Source organism: Urocampus carinirostris, chromosome 2 (assembly GCF_059441175.1).
Source record: "Urocampus carinirostris isolate Australia breed hairy pipefish chromosome 2, RoL_Ucar_1.0, whole genome shotgun sequence".
NCBI classification, from domain to species: Eukaryota; Metazoa; Chordata; class Actinopteri; order Syngnathiformes; family Syngnathidae; genus Urocampus; species Urocampus carinirostris.
This window is the reverse complement of record NC_142350.1, coordinates 18,553,308-18,579,295: the sequence shown is the minus strand read 5'-3', so window position 1 is coordinate 18,579,295 and position 25,988 is coordinate 18,553,308. Positions and strand designations below refer to the sequence as shown.

The window sequence follows — 25,988 nt, the reverse complement described above, 5'->3', positions numbered from 1 at the left end:
CTCCGGCCTTTCAAGTTATTTGGGGTGCCATCTGTAGTAGCAAGATGGCAGAAAACTGTCTATCTTCAAGTGAGAATATTATGTAAAGTTTATTAAATGAGTATTGCTAGTCAATATTAACCATTAAGAGGCGCTAAATACACGTTCCTTAGGATGGATTTTAAATATTTTGGTCCTTTTCATTTTTCCTTAAAATGCGTGGTTTGGTCGGAGTTGCTAGTTATTTTTCCTTGATCTTTACGCTAGACATTGGCTGCGCTACACAATATAACCAATTAAACTTTTGGTGTCCCATTAATTTATCATTTATTCCTATACACGTATTAAATGGATTAAGAATATTGGCCATATTTACAAGCGCTACAATAAGCAATTATGTTGCACAATTAATCAAGTGTCACGTTTAACGGCTATCATTTTAACAAATAATGGAGTCGAATAAAAAAACTCAAATACACGTAATTTGATTTAGTGGTGAAAAGGACACTTGGAGATTTTGTGACTTCAGTTTACGTTAAGACAATGCCGCCATCTTGTGTTAAAGGGCAATACTATTCTGCCGTTTCCTTTTATTCACTTTATAAATGTTTTTGGAGTGAACATGTTTAAAGTTGTTATATGACTACGCACGAAACGATAAACATTTGAGGAAGAAAGATAAGGCTCGTTTACCTTATTTTGAAAGCCCAAATACCAACATATTTGGTGGAAAAACTCTGGTTTTAACTAAACATTCACATAAAAACACCCAATTCTCACCTTGTCCTGCGTTAATAAAAGTGAAGGTCAAAAATGTGGCGCCTTTTTCACAACTCCCTCAATTATGGCATCAGCTTGAATTGGTCACGTGACCATGTACTTAAAAAAATGCAGTCATAATAGGTTAATATAAATAATAATAATAATAATAATTTCCTTGTATTGTCATTCTGTGTAACAATGTACACAGAACGAAATGTCGATTGCACCTGACCTGTTGTAGCGAGCCGATGCAGCCGCAGCCAACAGAGGGCGCCGCCGACCACTTTTTAAGTCTTAGGAATGACTCGGCCGGGGCGCGAACCACCGACCTCCCAGTCTCAAACCAGGGGTAGGCAAAATACGTCCCGCAGCCGGTCAGGCTACGTAATATGGCCTGCCATATTGGCAAAGATATGACAATATATGAAATTGTAAATGTAGTACTACTAAAATTGTTTTTAAAATTCCCATCTTTGTCACCATTTTCCCTGCGTCTACTACATATCACTATAAAACGATCAAATACAATGCTTGAAAACAGGGATTTTATGTTATTTTGCTTTAATTCGGAAAATACAAGAGATAAACGACTACAGTAATACTATACAACATACTACAGATATAGTACCACAGTAACAAAAACACTAATACAGTAATACAAAAATACTTATTTTACAAATTCGACAACATATGTACAACTACAGAAATACTATAAAAATTCAACCATAGCACTACAGAAATGATTCAAAAATGCTTCTGCCGAAATACAAAAATATTATGGAAATACCACAAAATCAGTACTAGTTATACTTCATAAAAAAAATACAAAATTAAATATCTAAATGTGTGCTTAGAACAGGTACCTAATTTTTTTTAAAATTCGGAGCATTTCTAACCAGTCTGATGAAACTAATTTATTCAAAATATATATGAAGAAAATTAATTTGTACATATATGCCTTTCTATTCATTTATAAATGCAAATTTAAAAAACGGATAAGTCTCAAGGCCCCTGCCCAAATCTTTGAACCCAATGAGGCCTGCCACTCCATAGTTTGTCCACCTTCGATGTAGACCATCCTTTTTGTGACACTCTAAACTAAAATTGTTTCAATTTTATACTCAATACTAAAAATCAAGGATTTACGAAATACAGAACAAATCAAAGGAATACGTAAAATTGTTTCATTTAATCAGAAAAAATTGGCTGGTTGTAATCCATGAATAAAGACAACCACAGGCAAGATTGGAATAAAAGACCATTTATTCTTTGCTCTGTTCTACAAAACCTTATTACAACATAAAGCTGACGAACAAAACTGCATCTCCAAAAAACGTGCACAGTATTGTTTTGAGAAGACTATGTTACTTTTCGCTTTTAACATTGACACAGAGGAAACATGAGAATGTCGGGTATGAGATGTATTAGCACCATTCTGTCATGCCGAACAAAACAGTTTGATACATGTCGAACATTAATCGGTAAAAGCGTGTTTTTCACCTTGTCGAGAGAAAACAAAATGTGGGGTGTGGGGGGAAGGAATGTGCTTTTAAAACTTGATGTCCCAGTAAAGCGGCGTTTCTGTAGTGGTTTCAGAACTGTCCTGATACGCTGCCAAATTGCTGTCCATCGACGACGTTATATCATTGTCACCGTTTTGTCCTCTGTACTCTGAAAAAAATGCCGTTTTGCATTGAATTTTTGTCACAGCAGCAGCCGTCAAAAGCTCATGTCGATCTCACCTGGGATGCACTGGATTTGTGGCCTTTCCCAGCTGCCCCCGGCCCGACAGCGGATCAGCGGGTTGAATCTCTGCTGGAACCCCAGAGAACAGCGGTAACGCACCACGGCGTCTGTTTCGTAACGGTGACGGGGCCTCCCGAAAATTGAGGCGTCGCGTACTCTTGGTGGTGGGCCACACGATGCTTTTGAAACAATTTTTTTTTTTTTTTTAAATGGATGCAACCTATATGAAAAATGCCTACACACTGAATACCTACATGTGCCTTTCTTGCAGGTGTAAGCCAGGTGATAGTTGCAGGGCACGTCACTCCAGCGACCCTCGTCATGCCACACCATCACCACGCAGTCCTCGCCAGACAGAAAGTAACTATCTGGCTGGCCTAGGTACCAGTTCTCGTACAGCTGTTTGGATACAGTTGTTAAAGGAGATCCTAAATTCTTAAACATGCAAAATGTGAGGAAATAGTACATACTCTTTGTATGAAATCTATATACCGGTTTATATCTCATTGGAGTATTTCAACTATTTTCTGAGATGACGCCTTTTAAAGACGGCCTGTTCTGTCTTTGTCATCCTGAGCTGTGATGTCATCAGAGTAACACAAGCTCGGTTGCAAGCCAATCGCCATATTGTTTTTGTGTTAGTCAAAGATGTTACGGGAGTCTGAGTTGCGGGTGGATGCCAAAAAGGGGCTAACTGACAAACATAACACACGGAGAGCCGCTAAAGGGGGACTAACTATGATTGATCAGCGAAAAGCGTCCGCAGCCTCGTCAGAAAAATGCGAGGGTGGCTGACCAAACACACAGTGAGCAGCCAGGCTAACCGGTAAATCAAGAATGAAAAGCAGTGCCGACCATGAATGCAAAGCCGGCCGGGAACAAACCAAGGTGCTAACAACACATGGAGGGCAGCCAACGAGCGCCAACCTGGAGCAAATGAAACAGGAAAACCTTCGTCAGCCCCGATGCTAACAGGAAGCTAGTCATACAAAATCATACCATTCGCGACACATGAACACAAACGACACACAAACGAAAAGCCACAATTGTCTACCTCGAAGCAGAAATGCAATTGATGTTCACTACAATCGCTGTCTGTTTTGGTGGTTACCTCACATGTTGTGTTAAATGGATTCGTCATTTGGACAGTGTTGTGTTACTTCAATGACATCACAGCTCTACAGGAAATGAGCCAGAAGGGGCAACTTTGAGGCTAAATTTCACGAGTCCCTCGGCGCGTGGAATATTTTGCAACATACCGTATTCATGATTGTGTAGGTAAATACAACGCGTTCTGTGACAAATTGAAAAAAAATTAAGAATACTTTTCATACATGTTTTCTGTCCAACAATTGCTTTGAGTAAAAATTTAACACAAAAAAAGCAATGACTCACCAATGGATTGCCATCTGACCACCTAAAATCATTCTCAATGGTCTTATCGTTCAAACCCATCCATTGGTACTCTTTGTAGTTACCTGATGAGACCAAAACAACACAAAAACTTCCAATGCCAGAACACTTGACTGAGAAATGGGAGATGAATGGCACTGAGTGCGTGCCTACTGTTGATGTAGAACTGCTCCTCTGGTGTCATGATGGAGGCCAAGTGAGCCCCTTGCATACGACAGTGCTGTTCAGCCACCTCCCAGCTCAAACGCTGACTGAAGTGCCGGTAGCAAAAGCCGTGGAACTTGTCCCATCCTGGTTCGCATCTCTCCAGGTCTGCGGTAAACAAACGGTGCAGTGAGAAACCACCGGAGAAGGCAAAGAGAAGCAAGCTCACCCTGGCCGCACAGGTCCCCTCCGTAAGTGGGCAGGCAAAGACATTGAATCCGACCCTCTCTCTCCATGCAAGTGCCCCCATTGAGGCACGGATCATGATAGCAAGCATCTGGAATGCAAGGGTTTCAATTCTCATCAACATACAATAGTTGCAATAACCAGTTTTGCAACTGCGGCCAGGATTTTTCATGATCAGAGAGTGAGGCAGTTAAGGAGAGTTTGTTACTCTGAAACAAAGAACAAGGAGCACATTTGTGCTTCTGTAAAAGGTGTCAGTTTATGGAGTTATTTTAGCAGGAATTGAAAAAGTGTAAAAACATGTTTAAAACATGTCAGGTATCAGCCTAAACTTTTTTTCTTAGCCTTTTAAGACCTGGAATACACATGCATGTACATCAGTGCATATCAAACGAGATTGGGTGTCAAGCGTTTTATTTCATTCGGCGTGTTTTTTTTTGGTCTATCCTTAGATCCTTTCATTTGTTTTGCACTCAACAAAATCAATAATAAACTTGATTTGTGTGCATAGCAGTAAAGAGCAAGATAAAAGATCACTCATGGAAAATCATTCCACTACACATTCTATTAAAAAACATTCCTCGATAGATTTAATATACAATTAGCGTAAAGTTCTATGCGCACGAAACAACATTCTCAACATTGTGCTTATAAACACATTTAAAAGCATTAAGGACATAGTCGAGTCTCCAAAGTGCCTCACATTCACAGAAGCAGGATACACTTATTAAAATGTGTACATACAGCCACTTTAAAGCCTAAAGTGCATATATTTGGAAGAATCCCAACACAAGCACCGAGAGCAAACCCAAAACTACTCGGCTTCAAAGATAGGTGAACCACTGTCCAACATACTATTTTAGAATACTTCGGAAAGAACACAGAATGCCCCCATTTAAAATGTGAGTAAAAAGTCTCAAAACAGAAGTAGAACAAACATTTTCGAGATCAGACATTTAAACAGCAACAGACATCACTGTATCATTGTGACAGTACTTCACGGAAGTCAAAACAACAGAGAAGACATCACATATAACGAGACTGGACAGTTAGACAAGAGTTTGTTTCCTGGATGGGAGAAAGAAGAAAAAATGTTTTTTGGGGATGAACGACGAGGCGACAAAGACATAGTAGGACAAGGCGGTTCGGGAGACAGGAGGGAAGCTCAGAGGTATTAGTGGGTTGTGAAGAAGAAGACAGTAAAACCCAGGAGAGATGTGAAAGCGTTACCTGCTACTTTCACTTTACCGCGTGCTGCTGCCACCTTCTCATTGGCCGCAATGTGACCACTGGCTGGTGCAACAGTAGTCGACCTCAAAGGCTCCGGTGTCCGACGAAAGACGTAGGGCAAAACGGTGGTCGAAGGACTCAAAGTGCGTCCCGACCGCCAAGTGGTCGTTCGGAGAGTGGAAAAAACGGTTGGGGATTTGGTGCTGATCTCCAAGTCCTTCAAAGACTCTTGGGGTCTAGTGGTGGTTGTCATCAGAGCCCAGTTGAAGGATTCGGAATTGTATGGAAAGACTGTGATCTCTTCGTCAAATTCCCGGCCGGTGGAAGTGCCGTCGTCGGGAGTTGTTGTAGTTTCTTGACCTTCAGCCTCGAAAGGTGGGTTTGATTTCTCTAGAGGAGATTTAGTAACAGTTCCTCGAGAGAGCGGGATGATTTTAGCTTCTACTTCAAATCTTGTTGCCTCCTCGTGGTATGCTGACGTTGTTGTATCACTGTCAAAATTTGGGGTAGCGGTAGTCTCCTCTGCAAATATTTGATGTTCATTTTCTAGATTTAGCATAGCGTTAGCCTGTTCTTCAATTATTGGAAGAACATCAGTTGAATTTACAGGGTTTGGAATTTCTTTAGCACCAATTCCCAGCAATGTTGTTACTGCAGATCCTTCCTTTGGTGTTTGTGTAGTTTTTTCTTGAAATGTTACTTTTTCCCAATTTAGCATATCCTTAACCTCTCGTTCAAATATCGGCATAACATTAGTTGCTGCTTCTGGGCTAAGCGTAGCGTTGGCATCGAAATCAAAAGTCTGTGTTGAAGTGGAACCTTCTGTTTGAGTTACTGTCCCTTTGGCATCCTGGTTAAACATCGGTATGAATTTAATGTCATCTTTTGGGCTTGGCGTAACTTCAAATGTTGGTTTGAGTGCGGATCCTTCTTCAGAGTTAAGTGCATAGTTCGCCTCTTCAAACATCTGTGTCACAGGAGAAATTTCGTTTGGGATGACAGTTGCTTGGGCGTATTTATATACATGTGTAGCTTCACTTTCACGTTTTGGCGTTAACGTAGCTTCAGCTTCAAATAACGGGGTAACCGTGTATTCTCTTTCAGGGGTAACAGTAGCTTCGACTGCCTCTTTAATCTCCGTAATTTTTGCTTCCTCTGAGCTCAGGGATGCTATAGCCTCCTCTTCAAATATCGCTGCAGCTGTTATTCTTTCTCCTGATTTGAACATAGCTGTAACCTCATCTTCCATGGTGGGTTGTATGGTAACTCCTTTTATCGGATGAAATACATAATTCGACGCATTTCCAAAGGTTGTCATTGTTGTTCCTTCATTGGGATTTGAGGTGACATCCTCAGTTTCCTCGAGAATTGTAAAGAGATCAGTTTCCCTGCTGTCATTCTTGCTAGGAGAGAAATTCCGCACAAAAGCTTTGGGAATCATAACGTTTTCTTCATCCATCTTTTTGTTGGCTGAGTTAAGAGCAATACCCCCTTCAACTTCTTCATGTTCAATTCCACTTCCTTCCTCGGAGCTCACAGTGGAGTGGCCAAACACCGCTGCATTACCAGAAGGTTGGTACGGCTCTGATATTGGATCAACAGGGCCATTGGTGGACATCTTAGGAATCTCGGTGGTTTGAGAGCTTACTCTAAAACGAGTGGAAACTGTTGGAAGTGGCTGCCTTCCATTGCTATTTTCTTGTTCCAAACTCGTACTTCCCTCTTGCTTGGAAACAGACTCCCTCAGTTGTGATGTGCTCGAGAGACCCTCCATACCATGACCTGGAGAATACTTTGGTTCAGGGGTGGAATTTAGGTCTTTGAGGGTTGATGACGGATCTGGAGGAACAGGGCTGGCAGAGGCAGAAGGTAACTGAAACGTGGTGGACTCTGACTTCGGCATGAGGTTGGTAACGGCAACTTCTTGATGACTTTCTAAAAAAAAAAAATACATCGTTTTTCTTAACCAGGAACATCACATCTGCAAGATCGGAATTCTTACCTTGAGAATTATCGCCAGACCCACCCAGAGGGATCCACGATAAAGAGAGATCAGCGGGAGTGTCAGTTGTAGGCGCTCGTTTCTCCAAGGGATCAAGAGTTACATGGTCAGCTACCATAATCGCCTCTTTAGTCACATATTCGGAGATCTCACTATGCATATTGTTGGTCCAATCCCAATTCTGTGAGCTGTCCTTAGGGATGTCGTCTGTCATGTTCTGGGCTTGAGTGGTGTTGAGTTTCATTTTGCTTTCCATTTCTGAAAGTTGATGAGTAAAGTTTTGATGTGTATCTTCGCTGATGTAAAAAGTGGAATAGAGTGAAATATTTTGAGGGGAATAGAGGATTTCTGTATTTTGGGAAGTGTGATTTAGTAATGTAATATGTCCAGCATCATAATTTTCTTCTGTAGAAGAGGACATCTTGTCAAAACGTTCTAGTAAATCCAAAGCATCGGTAGTGGTCAAAGGAGGCTCCATTGTCTCAGAGAGAAATGTCGTCTGCCTTTTGACTTCATTTCCTTTTGTAGGTTGCGAGAAAATAGGGATGGTTTCCAGAACACTCTGAACCTCACGTTCAATTTGTTCCGAACTTTGCCCAAGTGGCAGTTCTTTGTCTTCGCCAATGAGGATGACAACATCTTGTTCAAGAGTGCTATGTTCAGATGTGCTTGTGATGTCCATGGGAGATTCAGTAGGTGTTGTTCCTTCACCTGATGATGGGATGGATTAAGATATATGAAATTAGGACATATCTACCAAAATATTTCATGTTTTATTCAGTGTACTCTTGTTTTTGTACCAACTGAGGTTTTGTGGCTTAATATTAAAGGAAACATATCTAGATGAACTTTTTCGTTTGCCAATTTCTTACGAATACACCATATATGTGGTCAATTGATCGAGATCACTCGACTATGAGCATTCCAGCAAATTCTAGCTCCCTCTTTGTGAAATGTAATCTACCTCCTGGTAAGAATTGTCTCCACAAAAATGACTATTTTTTTGAGATTGGGTATCACCATTGCGTCTCTGCTCAGTCTGGAGGACATCGCCGCCTTGCAGTACCACAGCAAAGCAGTCAAAATTACAAAGGAGTGTTCTCAACCCGGCCACCACCTCTTTGACCTGTTGCCCTCTGCTAGGTTCTGCAGGTCCCTTAAACATGGACAAACAGGCTCAGAGAGTTTCTTCGCCAGGGCCATCACCACCCTAAACAAGCGTGCCAAACTGGGAAAATATATATTCTGCGTACATTTTGAAATTTGGTTGCTCCTAATGTCTTTGCACTACTGTTCATTGCACTATTGTTGCAATGCACTATTTTAATAACTTGGGCCAGTCACTAAGCACTACATTGTAAAAATTCTTGCCTATTTATTCAGACAGTTTTTTTTTTTTATCTTACTGCTCTCTTTAAAGTGTTTAATACGTGTTTAACCTGGAGTGCCATGTCCATTCTCATAGCATATATTGTTTCACCATGTTGATATCAATAACAATAAAGACAAATCTATTCTATTCAACGAAAGATCTTAAAATCCCAAGATATGTTTCCTTTACATACCACGTTATTCATTACAGTTTTACCTCCATATTTTGGTCACACACCTCTGAAACAATACACGTCGTACTCGCTAGATGGCTCCGGGAAGGCCGTCTGGTTGCTGAAGTGATACACAGTCTTGACACTAGCCTGGGGACCCCCACAACGGTCTCTAGGGGTCCGGATGGGGTAGCGCACGCTTCGATCAGAAAGCCAGCCAGGACTGCAGTTGTCCAAACCGTCGCTCCAGGCCAGGTAGAGCTGCGCCACTGAGGCCAGCTGAGCATTCGCGGCCTTACAGTACGACTGGGCTCCTTGGAAGGACAGCTGCTGTGGGATGGGGTCATGGAACACCTCCCCTGTGAGTTAAATTTGTAAAAATGCATCATTGCATAGGGAAAGTATTATGTGTGCCATGTTGGCGTACCGTGCATTTCTTCCACGTAGCAATACACATCAAAACGATCCAGTGGATTCATCACGCCGTAGTTTCTCACTCCTGGTTCTCCATCCATATCACCATAGCAAGCTTCACGAGGCGTTTGGATTGGGTACCTGGAGAAGTAGTGCATAAGAGGAGTTGGCATGCTCTCGCTGTGCGGGTGAAGTACAAATGAACAAAATAATTAGCACCCAAACATACCTGACACTCTGATCTTCCAGCCAGCCTGCGTCACACTGCTCATAGCCCTCAAAATAAGCTGCCCGAAGCTGGCTAAGAGTTGCAATTTGGGCCCCGACGGACTCGCAAGCCCCCTTGGCCTGATGGAAGTTCAGTGCATAGCGGCCCATGGCATCTCGGTAGTGGAAAACGACACCTAGACACAAAAAGGCACACTTTAGATCAGGAGTGTGCAAACGTTTTGAGTTGCAGGCTGAATTGGGTTACAAAATTGGGCAGATGGGCTAGACAAGTCAAGAAATATTTACACATGGGTAATAAAGATGCAAATTGAATGCAGTCAAAAGATTGATAGCTGTCTTGATGTCATTATGTGATGATTGATGATTCTCGATAGGAAAATGTTTCAGTTTGGGATGATATTCACATAGACGTGCCTGACCGAAAATTGAGTCTCAAACCAGACCGGAACAGACGCAAGGGGATGTTGTAGATTTTTTAAATGACAGGTCGAATTAAATTAATATATTGCTCATCTGTAGTCGCAAAATTAAACCATCATGAAGTCATCAGAGAACAAATAAAAAAATACTTGACTGCAGTAATAAAGTTTTATCCCTGTTGTCCCATTACCTTTGACCTTGAGTTGCACAATGTCGCTGGTGTCCTCTAAGCCTTGCTGCACCTCGCAGCGATAGTGCCCCGAGTCGCTGGAGCGAGTTTCCAAAAGCCGCATTGACAAATCCTCAGGTGAGGCGCGGTAGTTCAGCAAATCTGCGCGTCCCCGGTACGCCTCGTTGATTCTCACCCTGCCGCCTCGCGCTACCAGGATTTGAGTCTCGGTCAGGCCGGACATCAGCGTCCACTTGACCCTTGGCAAAGCAAGGGGCGATGCGGATGCCGAGCAGGGGATGATGACGGCTCTGCCCAGCGGGGCGTAAAGGACACCGGAGTGGGAAATGTTTACCTGCAGGGGAGCTTGGACGTCTTCTGGAAAGGCAAGAAGGGATGTTGGGATTCATTTTTCTTGCAATAGTAGGTTTGCAACTACTGTATAATCGATAACAGCAAAGAAACTCATTGTCGACTATTGTCGCCAGACACGTTTTTCCAACAGAGAGAGCCATCTTTTCATGAATCTAATGTCTGCTGAGTGTCGCCCATGCGTGCCAATAGCGTCTCTGTCTGGAGTGGTAACAAACATACAGAGATGGCGGCATTAACTTTGTGTACCAAAACCTCTTAAGTTTTGGAGCAATTTAGCCTTGATACAGCTAATAAAAAGTCAATTTGCAAAGTTTGAAGAGCAGATCTTGAGTGTCATGGCAGTAGATCAGTGACACACAAGCATTTAGAAAGGACATCAGATCGTTGAAAGAGTCTGACTCGCCTCACTAAGATTCACGTAACATTCAAGCCAAAACCGTTTTTATGACATGATTGTACATTTTATACGCAGGGTTGGGTAGGGTTACTTTAACTTGATTACTTTCAACTACTTTTGGATTACTCCAATACCAAATATGCTAATAAAAGACCAAAGAAACTAAATATGAATAAAATTACTAAATTTTGTGCAGGCTTGGGGAGTAACAGAATACATGGAACGGCAAAAATGATGTTGGCAAGCTGTTTGGATTTATTTTCATTTTGTTTCTGTCGCATTTTATGTTAGTTTTGCTGGAGAGCAAATAGATCAAAGCCAGGAGAGAAAGCTTACCACGTGTTGAGAGTCATAATTTTATTCATATTTAGTTTCTTTTGTCTTTTATTAGCATATTTGGTATTGGAGTAATCCAAAAGTAATTGAAAGTAATCAAGTTAAAGTAACCCTACCCAACCCTGTTTATACACGTATATTTTGCCATGAAAGAGCGCTTGAGTGGTATTGAAACTGTGCCTGACAAACATATCTGAAATGAAATGCATGCATTCTGAAGAACAAATGTCGGTTGTTAAAATGTAAGAAACATCAAAAGTCAGGGAATCGTGAAGTCCCAATTTTACAGACTTTGCTGTCGAATGTACTTCAAAAAATGGACAACATATTTGTTCCATTTACTGTTTTACTGATGCTAATTTGCCTCTCTTGGTTTACAGGGATAAAACATGTTTACTTGATTTTAATTTATTATTTAGTTGCCTGTCCTTAAAGAAAATGAGGTTTTATTTATGGGTTAAACTGAATGAGAAGAGTGCCTAATTGGTTTTAGATATGCACTATTTAATTTTTGTATAAATCGGGATGTTCAATAAAAGATGTATTTTCTTATTGTACCCCCTTTTTCCTGTGTTTATGATCATTTGCCACCTGATTAAATCAACTTCATGATAAATTTAAGGAAAAAAAAACAATTATCTGATAATTCGACAATTCGTTCCAGAAGTCGGTGACTTGTAAACTATACAATAGTGTTAACAATTGTAAATGATTACTCACCATGTGCAGACAAGAACTGAGTAGGAAAGGCCAGAGAGAGATGAAAAAGTATGCTGAGAAAAGCACCGGTTCTGTGGACAAAACGACATCCATCACTCAGGATAGAAGGAAGGAACAAAGATGATACAGACACATTATTTCTCCTTACTTTTCAATTTCACACATGTCTAAGCATAGAGAGCTGTTACTTCAGAAGGTCCTATTGATCTCACCCCAAATTGATTCATCCAGAAGCTATTTATAGCCATCGCTAAGTTTAACTACAAACACTGGGTTTTGACATATGTTAACTTATCAGAAACAAATGAAATGGATCATCACTGGAATGGACAATTAAGGGATAACTCTTTTTTTTTTTCGACTTTGCGTTTTTTTGAAGCTGTGGAAATAGTGGATTGCAGAGAACATGTTCTCATGTTAAAATAAAGTAATGGCTGACGAAAGTTGGACAATAACTGAAAAGCAACGACTAAAATAAACATTCTGCTTGAAAGTATATCAAGGAATCCAGGTGTTTATTTATATCATAGATACACAACTGGGAAGTTTTGTAGTTGAATCCTGTTCAACTACCAGTTCTCCTAAATGTGTATCTAAAAACTGAAAATCATGTGAAAGAGTGAATATGTGTTTTCTGAAAGTGCTGCTGTTTTGTTTAGCCTTGGAGGGTAGATTGCAGCGTAAGTGCCATATTTCACACACTATAAGGGAAGCCCCCACAAAAAAGGCTTTTGTAACATATTTTTCCACATAAAGCAGACCGGACTATGAGGTGCATGAAACAGACTACAGTAAGACCTATCTAGTTTCGTGTTTATAAATGTTTTACTTAAGGTATACATTAGAAGTGTCGCCGATTAAAATGGCAAAATGTTGTTTGCAACGGGAATAGCACCTGGGTCGCGGCAGTGGGGGCGCTGGCACTTTACGAGTAGAACACTGGTGGTGCAGATGACACATTAAAAAGTATTAGAGCTTATCTCATTATCACTCTATTTTTACTGTGCCAGAAACACTGATTGGCATAGTGCATTCTGAAAGGTTAAACAGTCTCTCAACTGCACGTCAATGACGTTGCGGTTTAATATGTATACCGACGTAAAAAAGCTTGTATAGTATTTTGTTAATAGTCTTACTCTGTTTCGTTTCTGTCTTATGGAATGTTATTGACAGACAGGTGAAGAAGTAGAGAGACAGTTTAACCAGTCAGAATGCTGGGCAAAATGCACTATGCCAATCAGTGTTGGCACCGTGCATAAGAATAGTGTGATGATGAGATAAGGTGTAATGCCTTTTTGTATCAATTAATTAAAATGTATTTGTATAGCATTTTTTCATGCAAAGACTTTCTACTCAGTGCTTTATAAAAACATTAAATGTACATTAGGAAAATAAACTCTCCTTCTTACCCCACTTAACAACCCAAAACGCAAAATACTCAGAAGCATTTACTGTTTTTTCCCATGCACTTTTATCAATGGAAATCAATACTTTTTCCCCCATATCATTCTAGATTCCGAAACGAAATAAAACAATAACGATAAGCACCATAGCACTGACATATAGATATTGCAGAAAATGCATACGAATATTATTGTGGATGTGTTCAATATGTAAAAAATTCTCACTTCCAAACATCATACAAGTATGTCACAGTTGGCAGCAATGCCAAATGATCCCTAGGTAAAACGGAAATTGGCTTTATTCACATCTAAGTACAACTCTACAAACACATGTTTAGAAACTGAAATTGATGTTTATCATTCACGTGGTGAAATGTGAATATACATAACGCCACTGCAGGAATACGTTTTAGATAAATAATGTTTGACGTTTTATAGTTCGACAAATTTCAAGCTTAGCGATTTGACCATGTGGCATTAATTTCCCAAAGTTTTATGTCATTTTAAGCATTGATGGTCTAGTGAGTGTGTGTCCACGCCTTCACCACCGCGACCCGTGTTCAAATCCCGTTGTATTGTAATTTGCAATACAAAGGTATACCATAAAACCATGTGGAGAACCGCATACCTATAAATACTGTATGTATTTCCAATCATATCCACCATGGTCTGCAGGATACAAGGCGCACTTTCACATTTCTGGCCAATTCGAGGATTTTAGGTGCGCTTATAGTCCGTAAAATACGGTAAATAAAAGATATGGTTTCCAAGCTCCTGCTTCTTTCTGACCGCGACTATGCGGCATCCCCGGCCAGTGGCACCCGTCCATGACTATGTCATCACTTTGGCCCTGTTATTAACCCCTCGCCAATCACAGGAGACCGTATGTTCGCTGTGACCTCCTTCAACCTCCACAAGCAACGCTGCAATAGTCATTCATCATTTTAAGGAAAACGACGAGAACACATGCACGCCAGCCTAATTACACTTTACGATCGCAAGTCTATATTCCGAAGTGGTAATAGACTGCCATTTTCAGCTTACTTTGATGTATGCTATTGAGAACAGCTAGAATCCGATGAGGAATCCCGGGAATCAGCTTGGGATTTTTTGAATGTAAAAAGGAGGATATGATGGTCAAAATGTACCACACAATTGACTTTTCATTTACATAGGGTTCATAGACCTTTTCAAGGCCAAATTCAAACCTTTTTAAGGACTTTGTGATCTTAAACAGCTTCATCAAACTAAATACCTCATTAGAGGTACACAGACAAAACATGGTCATCTGCTGCCACCTAATGATATGGATAAGAATTACATTTACATGGCTGATCACTGGAAAAAAGTGATGATACTGAACAATGGCACGTTTTTTTTCCAGGTTAAAATAGGACAATTTTCTGCAGCACACTAGACAAGGTCTCATGGCACACTATTATGTCCTGGCACACTGGATGAAAAACCGTGGTCTAGAACATCGTGCCACATCCCAAATCAGATTAGTGGATGACAAGGGGAATGAAGTTGACTTTTCAAGCACATTGGCCTTCAAAGGGGCTCATTGAGGGCCAAATAGTTGTTCTAGTGTGCGTTTCCTAGCCAGCTGGGTGGGCCGTGAGCGACCATCACTATTAGTATGCTCGGCAAGAAAAGGGAGAAAGAAAGCAACAGCAGCTGCATAACACTGCGTTGTACTAAAAAGAAGAAGCAACTAAAAAAGCCTCCGGGTGAAAGTGAAAAGGAAGGACACTGGCACACTTGCTTGCTTCTTTTTTTCCCCCCTTTCTCCTTTTGAAATTACAGACAGTACTTGTCTCTTGCTTACATGATCAGATCGTGGGGCTTTGGTCACTTTCACTTTTCACTTTGAGGCATACCACAGCTTTTCTACCAAAAGAAATTAAACCCTTTTAATGAGTGCAACTGGCAATCAATAGATGAATAATGCATTTTGCCAAAGATGCAACTCCGAAAAAAGGTGTGGCATAAGTGAAATAAAGAAAAAAAATACATACATATGAACATGGCTCTGTGAATGTATTCACTTCATTTACAAATTTAAATAAACATCTAGATTTTTTTTTCCATTCTAGTGACAATGAAAATATTTTTTCTACTAGTCAACAGAAAAAATACATCATTTTCTCGTGACTGGCTTACCACAGGCCAGTGGAGCATCAACTTGCCTCCCTTTTTTTTTTAACCTGCAGACTAAGCTGTCCAAAGGGAAAATAAATCACCAGAGAGGCACTTGAGACTAAAAAAAAAAAAAGACACTTGCATAATTTCACATGAGTCCTGCAGGGCAATATTGCTAAAAAAACCTCTAAAAACATGCTCACTCAAACTTTTTGGTTGTTAAAAAATACAATAAAAAGTTTATTCCCCCTCTTAAGTTTTGATCCCGGTATAATAGGATTTAATCTACAATGTTAATGTATATTTAGGTGGGTAGTGTTTTTTCTAATTGTATATTTTTATGTAATATTTAATGGTATTCGTTTTTTTTTATAGATTTACATACATTTTACATATTCTGAAAAGTGCAATACATTTTGATTTGATTTTTAAAACACACTTTAATGAATATGAATGAAAATAGAATGAGAGGAATAGGAGGAAAATATATAAGAAAACATGAAGGTAAAACACAAGAGTTAGACCCGGTTGTTTCGTATTTTGTTGAAAAAAAAACTTGTCCTGGAAGCGGCGGCCCTCACAGTCAACTTTCCTTTGTTTGGTAGCCAAGTCGGAAATGGGGTTGGTTAAAATTGTCACAGTTATACAAGGACAAGGTGCCCAAAGGGCGACTGCCATCATCTGGTGAAATAGTGATTTTATTTGGGGAGAAAATTCATTTTATACTGCAGTCAACATTACTGGCGGGCCACATATTATCAATTTTATGACAGAGGGCCGGGACAGTAAAGATTTGATCACAGACCGTGACTGAACCCAGGGCCGGACTTTGAGCATGCAGTAATGGTTATACTACATCAGTTTTGGTTATACTACATCAGATCCTAGTCGTTTGATCCGATGAGGTCTAATCTTCTTGTCCATGCACTGCTTTTTCATTTATATTCTAATTATATTCTTTCAGCGCTACCATCTGATTTTGTATGGCGTGGGCAGTTGGTTCAGATGTAAGACTGGATTTAGTCAACTGTTAAAACCAACCAGGTAACATTCAATGATGTACACGAAAAACATATCTCCCCTATCGCTTGTAAATAAATGTGACACGCTTGGAAAAGTCCCTTGTCATCTATGATAACATGTAGGGTAGGCTACCAAAGTAGCCAAAAGGATGAAGCGTAATACTGAAAAACTACGGTAAGCTACAGATCTAAAGTTGATATTCTTTTACTGATTTGGCCCGCCTGAGAACAGAAAGTTTGGATCGGGCCTCAGAAATAAACTGTTTTTGACATCACTAACTTGAAATCTGAACCTGGTTTAAAACCCTCTTAAGTGGAACTGCGCAACCTCAGATTCAAATGAATGAAGTTTCAATGGCCTCCATATGATGAATGGAAAAGTGATGCACCGCAAGCCACAGTGAGGGAAAAGAAAAACCTTCTATAACATTTAAAACAATAAAAAGTCATCAGCTGGGTTCACATGTTTAAAAATAGAACCTCCCGGAGAAAAAAGGAGCCCTGCAAACTACATCATGCCCAATTTTTTTCTCGTTCAGAGCCTGCACCATCTATTCAACAATAACCAATCACAAAACCTTACCTGAGGCTTTGAAACTGCATGGCACCACCGGTGTTGATTAGTGCCTGGCTCTCCTTGCTGCAGTGAGGGGGAAAAAGTGAACAGATGGGTGAGGGATTCAGTTGCAGCGCGGTGCAAGTCCTGCGAAAGGAGCTGCGACCTGCTCAAAGCGCTCCAAGAGAGGAAGAGAGAGAATTGGTCCAAAGTCAGCAAACTGCCCACTTGGTTGTCGGCGGCGTCATCTTCTTGCGTATGCTTGCATGACTGCAGGGAGGGAGGGGAAGAGGACAAAATATCAAAAGCATAAAGATGATGTCCTTTTTGAGGCTTTTTATTTGGATTTCCACCTCCAGGGAAGAAAAAATCAATTCAAGACTACTTTTTGCAGGCAGTAATAATAACCACTAAAAGCTTTTGAAGTTTAAGTGTGTCAAAAAGTTTACATTTTTTCCAGTGGCAAGGTTGCAATACTTTTACATGCCCAACAGATAGCGTTTATTCTTTCTACCAAATCAAAGAGCTGTCAAAATAAAATGTGACAGAAGCAGGTTGTTAAAGGGACAGTGTGTATTATTTTGCACATCCTAGGTAAAAAAGCTAGGTTAAGCAGGAGAAACAATACAGATTTTTGTATAATAAGCCAAAATATATTAGCTATCATACAAATGTGCATTTTTAAAGATACAAGAGCAATGGATGTATCATCGTCTTTTGAAACCAAAATATAAGAGCTTCAAGTGATGCGATGTGTATTGTACGGTGTGAATGTGAACAAAACAGCCCTACTCAAAATTTTGGATTGAAAGTTTTTCCTCAGTGATTTAGAATAGAATAGAATAGAATATACCTTTATTGTCATTGTTACAAAATGGGTTAACATATTGTGACAACGAAATTGGGCATGATCTGCTTTTATTATTGCCAATTGCGTACCAGAAGGCTTTAGGGAGAAAGGTTGCGCCTTGATGCAGTGCAGCATATAATATATAATATAATGCATTTAATGCAGACGTCAGGACAACAACAGCAACCAGATGATGAAGGTGCTGTATCTGAGTAAGACCAGGAGGCTTCTCTTGCTATTGATAACAATGGAAACCTGTACTATCTGCTTCATGTGGGGGAGCAATCTCCGACTCCATAAAACATGGGATAGATGAGTGCCGTCAGGCTGTACTTGTCCGAGACACACCAGAGGAAGTGGTGCCCACATAAAACAAGCGCTTAAGAGACCTGTTAACCGTGAGGTTGAGAAATTACAATTCATTTTACATATCATGAGCCTCACCTACAACATATATACCTACAATACAGAGGGAGCTAACATAACTGTCCTCCATCTTGCTGCTCCAAGTACCTATACACCAAAAACTTCTTGAAAGAATGGGTAAAACGGAAGAAAATGGTGCGGATTGGTCTCTGTAGTTTGCATTCGTCATTGTGTTTTAAGAAACTCTTTTTCAAATGCACGGCACAATACAGCGACATCTAATAGTCCAATTATACACACTGTCCATTTAAATCTAGTCACAGGATTTAATGCACCATTTACTCGGTGTGGACAAATTCACTACCAAAAGTGTGTGTTAAATGCTCTGCAAGTTAAAACAAAAAAGTGAATGTTGAGAATTCTTCAGCAGAAAAAATGAGGGCAAATAGAATTCGTCACATCCACTACACAGCACTATATCCAGACAGAAGAGCAGCTTCAGCGACAGACTGCTGTCACAGTCTTGTACCACGGACAGACTGAAGAGATCTTTTCTTCCTCATGCCATGAGGCTCTTTAACTTCACCCGGCGGAGTAAAGGCCCACATTAAACCACACCCCCTTCATTGCATATTACTGTATTTTATTGCAATGTGTATTCTGTGTAGCACTATCTAGATACTGTATATAACACGCTACAGTGGGTATTAGCACATTGGGTATTTGTATATTGTATTCTTTTTGCTTTATTATTGTATTGTTCTCAGCACAGGGATGCTGCTGGAAATGTGAATTTCCCTGCAGGGATGAATAAAGTATCTATCTATCTATCTATCTCTATCTATCTAAACCCTTTTCATAGCCAAATTCAAGCACTTTTCAAGTACTTTTAAAGCCAATTTTTCCAGTACCACTAAACAAAATCCATTTGTGAGTCATATTTTGCAGAACCAAAAATATGTCTGCGATTCACATACAGTGCATCCGGAAAGTATTCACAGAGCTTCACTTTTTCCACATTTTGTTATGTTACAGCCTCACTCCAAATTGTATTAATTTAATCTCTTATCTCAAAATTCTACACAAAATACTCCATTATGACAATGTGAAAAAGTTTTTTTTTTTTTTTTACTTTGAATTTATTAAAAATAGAAAACTAAGAAATCACATTTACATAAGTATTCACAGCCTTTGCTTAAAACTTTGTTGATCCACCTTTGGCAGCAAATACAGCCTCAAGTATTTTTGAAAATGATCCCACAAGTTTAGCACACCTATCTTTAGGCAGTTTTGCCCATTCTTCTTTGCAATAAGTCTCAAGCTCAATCAGGTTGGATGGGAGACGTTTGTGCACAGCCATTTTCAGATCTCTCCAGAGATGTTCGATCGGATTCAAGTCTGGACTCTGCTGCTGAAAAACATCCCCACAGCATGATGCTGCCACCACCATGCTTCACTGTAGGGATGGTATTGGCCTGGTGATGAGCGGTGCCTGGTTTCCTCCAAACAAGGCGCCTGGCATTCACACCAAAGAGTTCAATCTTTGTCTCATCAGACCAGATAATTTTGTTTCTGATGGTCTGAGAGTCATTCAGGTGCTTTTTGGCAAACTCCAGACGAGCTTCCATGTTCCTTTTACTAAGGAGTGGCTTTCTTCTGGCCACTCTACCTTACAGGCCTGATTGGTGGATTGCTGCAGAGATAGGTGTCCTTCTGGAAGGCTCTCCTCTCTCCACAGAGGAACGCTGGAGCTCTGACAGAGTGACCATCGGGTTCTTGGTCACCTCCCTGACTAAGGCCCTTCTTCCCCGATCGCTCGGTTTAAAAGGCCGGCCAGCTCTAGGAAGAGTCCTGGTGGTTCCAAATGTCTTCCATTTACGAATAATGGAGGCCACTGTGCTCATTGGGACCTTCAAAGCAGCAGACATTTTTCTGTATCCTTCCCCAGATTTGTGCCTCAAGACAATCCTGTCTCGCAGGTCTACAGACAGTTCTTTTGACTTCATGCTTGGTGTTTGTGCTCTGACATGCACACCCAACTGTGGGACCTTATATAGACAGGTGTGTGCCTTTCCAAATCATGTCCAATCAACTGAATTTACTGCAGGTGGACTCCAAATAAGCTGTAGAAAGATCCCAAGGATGATCAGTGGAAAAAAGATGCACCTGAGCTCAATTTTGAGCTGCATGGCAAAGGCTGTGAATACTTATGTAAATGTGATTTCTTAGTTTTCTATTTTTAATAAATTCAAAAAAAGTAAAAAAAACAAAAAAAATTCACATTGTCATAATGGAGTATTTTGTGTAGAATTTTGAGATAAGAGATTAAATTAATACAATTTGGAATGAGGCTGTAACATAACAAAATGTGGAAAAAGTGAAGCGCCGTGAATGCTTTCCGGATGCACTGTATGTGAATTGTAATCTTGCATGTGCATTTATCAAGGCATATGATTTTTATCCATCAATTATCTGCACCGCTTATCTTCAGAAGGTTGTCGGGGGTGCTGGAGCCCATCCGGGCTGTCCTTGGGCAGTGGGCAGGGGACACCTTGGACTGGTTGCCAGCCAGTCGCAGGGCACACAGGACAGACAACTCACAAGCTCGCTCATTCACACCTAAGGACAATTTCAATCTGGCAATTAACCATGAGGAAACCCACACAAGCAAGGGGAGAACATGCATACTCCCCACAGGAAGGCTGGTAGCTGGATTTGAACCCATGACCTTAGAACTCCGCGCGGATGCGCTAACCACTCAGCTGCCATGCCGCCATACAAGATTTTCATATCTTGAGTAAATCGCAAATATATTTGTGGATCTGAACAATACGTGTGTGAATATTTTTGAGGCAAATCTCTCCCCATATAGGTGTTGTGTAAAATGACGGCAATATGTAGCTTACATTTTCAGTTGCAAAAAGTTCTTTATATTTTGCATGGCCAATAATGAATGTTCATAATTGATACGTAATACTTGCACTAATACACATCTCCTAGTACCCTGTTCAGGTGTAACATGCACCTGTCCACTTGGGCGCGAGCTGTAGGAGGGGATAACTTTTCGAGGACAATGCCTTAAAAACTAATGCCAGCTGCCGTTAAACACAAGGGAAAAATGCAATGGTAAATCAAAGCCAACAGAGTTTCTGTGTCATTTCTAAGCAGATTTGTTGTGAAACATGGCAACAATTTTAAGCATTTACAATAATTTCACCCCCCCCTCCCCAAATAGTTTTCAACCCTTGAAAACACTCCATTAAAATTCAAGAATTTTCATGGATTTCAAGTACCCGCAAGAACCCTGGGTGAAGGTCTTTAACACTCCCACCCTTTAAGTGGGCAGACGCCACAAATCTCTTAAACAAGCCCTGCTTACATGTGTCCGTGAGGGCTCCTGTTTTGTTTTTTTCTCTTTGGGCATCCGGCTCGGCGAATGAGTGGCGCTTTGTGGTGCACACCTGAGGAATCTAACACCCACACATCAGCGCGATGCAGTCTGAGAGGGCAACGTCAAGGCTGACCTAGCAGAAAAGAAGAAGCGCCGCCGTGTGCGTGCGCTTGTTCACTGCCAACTCCATTTTGCTGCTGTTAAAAATGATTTACGCCGGTTATTACACGGAAGCAACACTTAGGGGAATTCACAGGGGAAGGTCGGCTTATTTTGTGTTTTGAGACTCAAAGGGGAGAATAGTGAGTAGGTAAAATGAAAGTTACAACAAACAGTTATTAGGATAATTGATTAATTCGTCAGTTGTTTTATCGATTAATCACTTCAATTAAAAATGTTGTTTCGATCCATGTATTTTGAGACAGAGGGGTAGTTCGATAGATCATTGTAGAAAACAGAAATAGAGCGATCTCTTGCTGTATCGTGGTTCCTTTACTTAGCGGATTTTTATGGTGCATTGTGTTCTGCATTCTGTTTGGCTAAACAGTTGTCTCACCCCAATTCTGCCTGTGTCTGCCTGCATGTCAATAAAGACTTTTACACGTAAGTCAAACAGCTTGACAAATCGTCATATGTATGCGAAAATCTTTTTCAAGTTTCTCTCAAAGCCAACATATTAACAAAACACTCTGGACCAACAAAAGCACAAAATTGTAGAGGAATATGCTCCAACGCCAAAAAGTTGGACTTCTTGGCCCATTATAGAGGTCCCTAATTGATACATAATCCTTGCACTAATAGACGTTTCATAGTGCCTAGTTTGGTTGGAAAATGCACCAGCCCTCTTGGGTTGTACTCATAGGGGGGGATAAATCTTCAAAGGACAATGCCATACAAAGTAATGCCAGTTGCCGTAAATCTCAAGGGAAATCCAAATCAAAGCCACCAGAGAGCAGTGTCGGCATCATTTCTATGCAGACTTGTTAAGAAACATGGCAACAATTTCTAGCAGTTACAAGTACTTCACCCAAAACTAAAGCACTTTTTAATTCTTGAAAACACAACATTAATAGTCAAGCATTATCAAGGATTTCAAGCACTTGCAATAGCCCTGTAGTTAGAATTGTGCATGAATGGATTAGAGAGATTCCCACTGTGACTTTGTATTAAGATCACGTTCTTGGCAGAATCAGCGGGGGAATGTCTAAGAAAGTAACACATGCTGCTATTAAGACACTCCTTTGCTGAATGTGTCTACAGCTGTCAATCTTAAATCAACTAGTGCTGCAGTCATTATTAATTGAATTGGCATTAACAACAAATATTTAAAAAAAATGCTTGGAATCTTTCTAACAAGAAGTGTATTTTTGTGTGGCAGCAGGTGACTCATTATCAGGTATATTTTTTCTAATATGTTGTCACAGTTTTCAGCCCGATTTAAAATGAAAGCCCATTGGCTTTAAATGTACATTGTGTATTATTTGACCACTAGATGGCACTGCATTGTGTAATCCAAATGAAAACCAGTACCAAATGAGTGTAGAAGCAAGATGCCAGACAAACATGGCGGTAACTACGAGGTATGGATTCTGCTATGTAAGTTAAACAAATTTGTCGACCTATGAATATTTATAAAAATTAACAGCGGTATGAAAGTTCATGTGTTTTTTGCCTGTTATTCAAATCTATGTTATATTTTTAATTGAATGAATTTGTTTTTGTACCACTAGGACATACTAAATATTACACATTGTCCCTTTAAATCAGGTGAGGATCGTAAAAAGACAAAATTGAGAATTATTCCTAAATTTGCGCATGCGGCTTTTAACTTTCACTACCAATTATGACTCAAGACATCAAAAATCAGTTATGAATTAGGTACAATTGTCAATTCTTCACTTTCCATTAATGGCACCAAATTTAGAACCGATTTTTGATGCCCTTAGTCGTCAATTGTATCGGATGAGTTAAAGTAAAAAAACATTTGATGATGCCTACTTAAGTGGAGGATTGACGTGCAAAATCAGTCATTGGCACTAAATTCAGGGTTGATATTTGACACCATTAGTTGTTAACTAGGTTCATTCTGTAGTCCAGAATGCACAATAATTGCAAAGGGTACCCTATATATTACTTGTATGTGTCCATTATCCATTCATCTGTGATTGACCCAAAAATGTTCACCCTGAGAACAGTCTGGCTTGGTCAGTAATCTCACCACACCGCCAAGGTCACGCGCACGCAGGAATCCAACCCAACTAGAACAAACGCCAACGACCTTTTCTGCGTGGCATTCAGGCCGACGTGACATTTCCCGACTCTGCCTTCAAACAAATCAGCGATCAAAAGTTAGATCACGAGGTCACCTTTGCTTCCCACAAAGCGTCTTCAGATGTTGTGAACATGTCTTTCTGCACGTGTTTAGCACAGCCGCTTAGACGTTTTGATCACAACTTGCTGCGAATGCAAAGCAATGGAAAGCCAAACCCCTCATTCACCTTGTGTAATCCCAGACGGCCGGCAAGCTTCGAGTCATTTTCCTCCTCAAAACCTCAAAAGCCATTTTCCGCTGACTGGAGGGTTTTATTCCCAGGATATGAACAAGACAAAATGGATGGGAAGGGGATTAAGCGGGGTGATCTGGAAAGGAAAAAAAATGCTCTCACCAGCATGTTTCGGCATCTACCGGCAAGAGCAACAAATCCAGACTATGACGCACTCGATGAATTGGGCAGCTGGGCAAAGTTAAAAAAATTATGTAATAGAACCCTTAATAGAGAAACATTGCTCATGGGCAATCATGGAAAATTAATTTATCATTCAAACCTCAGTTTCCCCATCGGGAACTTTATAAGATATATAACAGTTGAATTAAATGACCAATTTGAAGACGTCACACATTTCAACCTGTACAGTAATCCTTCACTATAATGCAGTTTACCTTTCACCGTCTCAGTGAGTGAATTTTTTTTTATTATGCATTGTGTTCTGCATTGTGGCCAAACAGTCCCTAAGAGACTAGGTATTATCCAGTACTTTTATTTAGACCAGTGTTCTTACACCTTTTCATTCCCAAATTCAAGCACTTTAAAAGATTATCAAAACCAAATTTTATCTTTTTTTAGGACCATTAAGACTAAAAAATGTGGTGTAAATCATGTATTTTGCAAAGCCAGATTGTATCTGCGATTTTTAATCTTACCTGTGCATTTATTGAGACATTATATTTTTAGATCATGAGAAAATTGCGATTATATTTGATTTTTAGACAAATCTCTTTCCATATTGGTGTTGGTTAAAAATGACAGTAAATTGTAGCTTACATTTTCAGTTGCACGAAGTTCTTTCCATGACAATTCACTACTGGGAAACGCTACCTTCATTTTCTGCATGGACCAAAAACAAATGTCCATAATTGATATGTACTTGCAATAATGCACATCTGATAGTTCCCTGTTTAGGTGTGGCATTCAGCTCTCCTCTTGGGCATGACCCATAGGGAGCGATGACACTAGTACAATGCCGTACAAACTAATACCAGCTGCGGTTAGTCACGAGGGAAGAAGAAATGCAATGACAAAGCAATGCCGCCAGAGAGCAGTGTCTACCTCATTTTTAAGCAGACTTGTTGAGAAACATGGCGTCAATTTTAGTATTTACAAGCACTTCACCCAAAATTCAAGCACTTTTCATTCCTTGAAAACACAACATTAAAATACAAGCAGTTTCAAAGATTTCAAGCACCAGTACGAACCCTGAAATTTGAAGACGTCACTCATTTTAACCAGTAAATAAATAGAAAATGACACTATAAAATGTAAGATAACTCACCAGTTTGACAGTCTAAGTTAGAAAACGATCAGGTTATTTATAAACCTAAAAGAGTAAAAGTCGTTAGGTATGCAAAATATTTCAAAATTCCTAAATGTCAATTTATAATAAAAGCAATCAAGTAGATACATAATCATTATAAAACTATAGATGAATCTGAAAAAACATACTTACCGGTATGTTTTCCTCAGAGAACAGGACTTACAAGCCTTTTAAAAATCTGTGTAAATATGAAATCAGTAAACAGATTGTTTGACTTGTTTTGCATTCTGAATGATTTTGCACTTTTCTCAGAGTGG

The 25,988-nt window shown here is 40.0% G+C and overlaps 1 protein-coding gene across 5 annotated transcripts; it reads right to left on the bottom strand.

Annotated features, from left to right (window-relative positions):
* Window positions 1-1,986: 1,986 nt before the first annotated feature.
* On the bottom strand, window positions 1,987-24,545 carry LOC148371234 (brevican core protein-like). Of its 5 annotated transcripts, none has more exons than XM_088329185.1 (16): window positions 24,525-24,545; window positions 17,418-17,521; window positions 17,279-17,335; window positions 12,129-12,199; window positions 10,322-10,675; window positions 9,710-9,884; window positions 9,494-9,621; window positions 9,132-9,425; window positions 7,523-8,233; window positions 5,521-7,455; window positions 4,274-4,381; window positions 4,054-4,212; window positions 3,883-3,965; window positions 2,742-2,886; window positions 2,484-2,666; window positions 1,987-2,412 (listed from the first exon to the last, which is right to left on the bottom strand). In XM_088329185.1, the coding sequence occupies exons 1-16, from the start codon at window positions 24,528-24,530 to the stop codon at window positions 2,291-2,293; spliced, it is 4,635 nt and encodes a 1,544-aa protein (XP_088185311.1). In that variant the 5' UTR covers window positions 24,531-24,545; the 3' UTR covers window positions 1,987-2,290. The 5 variants fall into 5 exon arrangements, with proteins under 5 accessions (XP_088185311.1, XP_088185313.1, XP_088185314.1 ...); XM_088329187.1 differs by lacking the exon at window positions 24,525-24,545 and adding an exon at window positions 24,357-24,484 and having other exon boundaries at window positions 10,322-10,678; XM_088329188.1 differs by lacking the exon at window positions 24,525-24,545 and adding an exon at window positions 24,043-24,155 and having other exon boundaries at window positions 10,322-10,678.
* Between the last annotated feature and the right edge of the window lie 1,443 nt (window positions 24,546-25,988).

Excerpts from the sequence above, each read along its gene's own strand:
- LOC148371234 (XM_088329185.1), bottom strand. Across the intron at positions 3,966-4,053 it reads GGAGCAGTTCTACATCAACA|GTAACTACAAAGAGTACCAA; the intron begins GTAGGCACGCAC and ends TGGTCTCATCAG. Across the intron at positions 2,667-2,741 it reads CACCTGCAAGAAAGGCACAT|CATCGTGTGGCCCACCACCA; the intron begins GTAGGTATTCAG and ends TTGTTTCAAAAG.